The following is a 1249-nucleotide window of genomic DNA, read 5'->3' as shown; positions in this document are numbered from 1 at the left end:
AAAAAAAAATGAAATACAAGTTACTGTTCGGTTCCATGCATAACAGTAGAACTGATTCTAAAATACAAATTCTTTTACCACATACAGATATCACAAAGCCATTAAAAATGACAATACCCCATATAAGCTATTATATATGGCAAAAGTATCTTCACGTGTAATCTTTACTGGAATAGTTAGGCGGCTAGATGCAATCACGCGAGCATTTAAAGATAAAAACTGGAATCAAATACTTTTCGAGAGATGAACTGCATAAATTTTCAGAGTTTAGAAGTACGTTAGATATGTGATAGTCGGAGAAAACCGATTGAAGTGATAGTATTTTGCTCTTCGCAAGTCCTTTTCCATGTATCCCGTCTCACGTTCTTGGATGATGTCTATTTCAATCCAAAAAGTGACCCATATGTTGTTGTCCCACAATTTCTTGGACTGTTCTATGTATCTAGCCACAAGCTAAATGCGCTCAGGACAAAACTAGAGGATACTTTGGTCCATGCATTAAATCAAAACTTCCTTTTCATCAACATGCAGCAGAAGAGTGTAAAACTCAGTCACAAGAGAATTATTTCCCACCACAAATAACTAATCGTCAGCTTTATCATCTTACCTTCTGTATCTTCTAACTACCCTACCAGCAGAAAATCTATCAAACATAAAGATACTAAGCCATCAAGCCCAGCAAATCACATATTTTCTCATAAATTTTGCAGCAGAAATTCAAATAGTGTTAGGCACTTCATCCCATGAAGGGTAGTTCTAAGAAACTAAGCAAGATCATACAGAGATGGAGGAGAGGGAAAAATGGTCAGTTTGTTGTCTACTCAAAAGATAACAAAAGGTTTGTTGTTCCTCTGTGTTATCTGAACCATCCTATATTCAGAGTGCTGTTGGAGATGGCTGAAGAGGAGTATGGATTGCCGATTCAAGGGCCTCTAAGAGTTCCTTGTGAGAAAGAATTAGTGGAGTACCTTCTTGGTGTGTTTGGTAAGGCAGATTCAATAACATTAGAGAGTTTCAAAGAAGAAAATAAAGCTAAACTCTTGTCCACTGTACTGTTTAGTTATGTCTAATACTATATACCAAATATGCTCTTTATTCTATGTTTAGCGATGAAAGAATCCTATCGAGAACGTAGGAACGTATTTTATCTAATGCAAAGTGCCTAGAGGTTTCTATCTCATACTTCATCCCAGCATTTCAGGCACAAAGTAAAGGTCATATCAGAAACCCAGTTTTGTCGAGGGTTGAG

The 1249-nt window shown here is 36.6% G+C and overlaps 1 protein-coding gene across 1 annotated transcript; it reads left to right on the top strand.

Moving 5' to 3' along the window:
- The first annotated feature begins 6 nt into the window (after window positions 1-6).
- LOC111385898 (auxin-responsive protein SAUR66-like) lies at window positions 7-1180 on the top strand. The gene has a single exon (XM_023010320.1). It carries the CDS (start codon window positions 744-746, stop codon window positions 1068-1070), a length of 327 nt encoding a protein of 108 aa, XP_022866088.1. The 5' UTR covers window positions 7-743; the 3' UTR covers window positions 1071-1180.
- The last annotated feature ends 69 nt before the right edge of the window (window positions 1181-1249 follow it).

This window comes from Olea europaea, unplaced genomic scaffold (assembly GCF_002742605.1).
Source record: "Olea europaea var. sylvestris unplaced genomic scaffold, O_europaea_v1 scaffold33346, whole genome shotgun sequence".
NCBI classification, from domain to species: Eukaryota; Viridiplantae; Streptophyta; class Magnoliopsida; order Lamiales; family Oleaceae; genus Olea; species Olea europaea.
The sequence above is the reverse complement of the archived record's forward strand: the minus strand, read 5'-3'. Positions and strand labels throughout refer to the sequence as shown.

What these genes read in the sequence shown, in the direction of transcription:
- LOC111385898 (XM_023010320.1), top strand. Translation starts at nt 744, where the DNA reads ATGAAGGGTAGTTCTAAGAAACTAAGCAAGATCATACAGAGATGGAGG.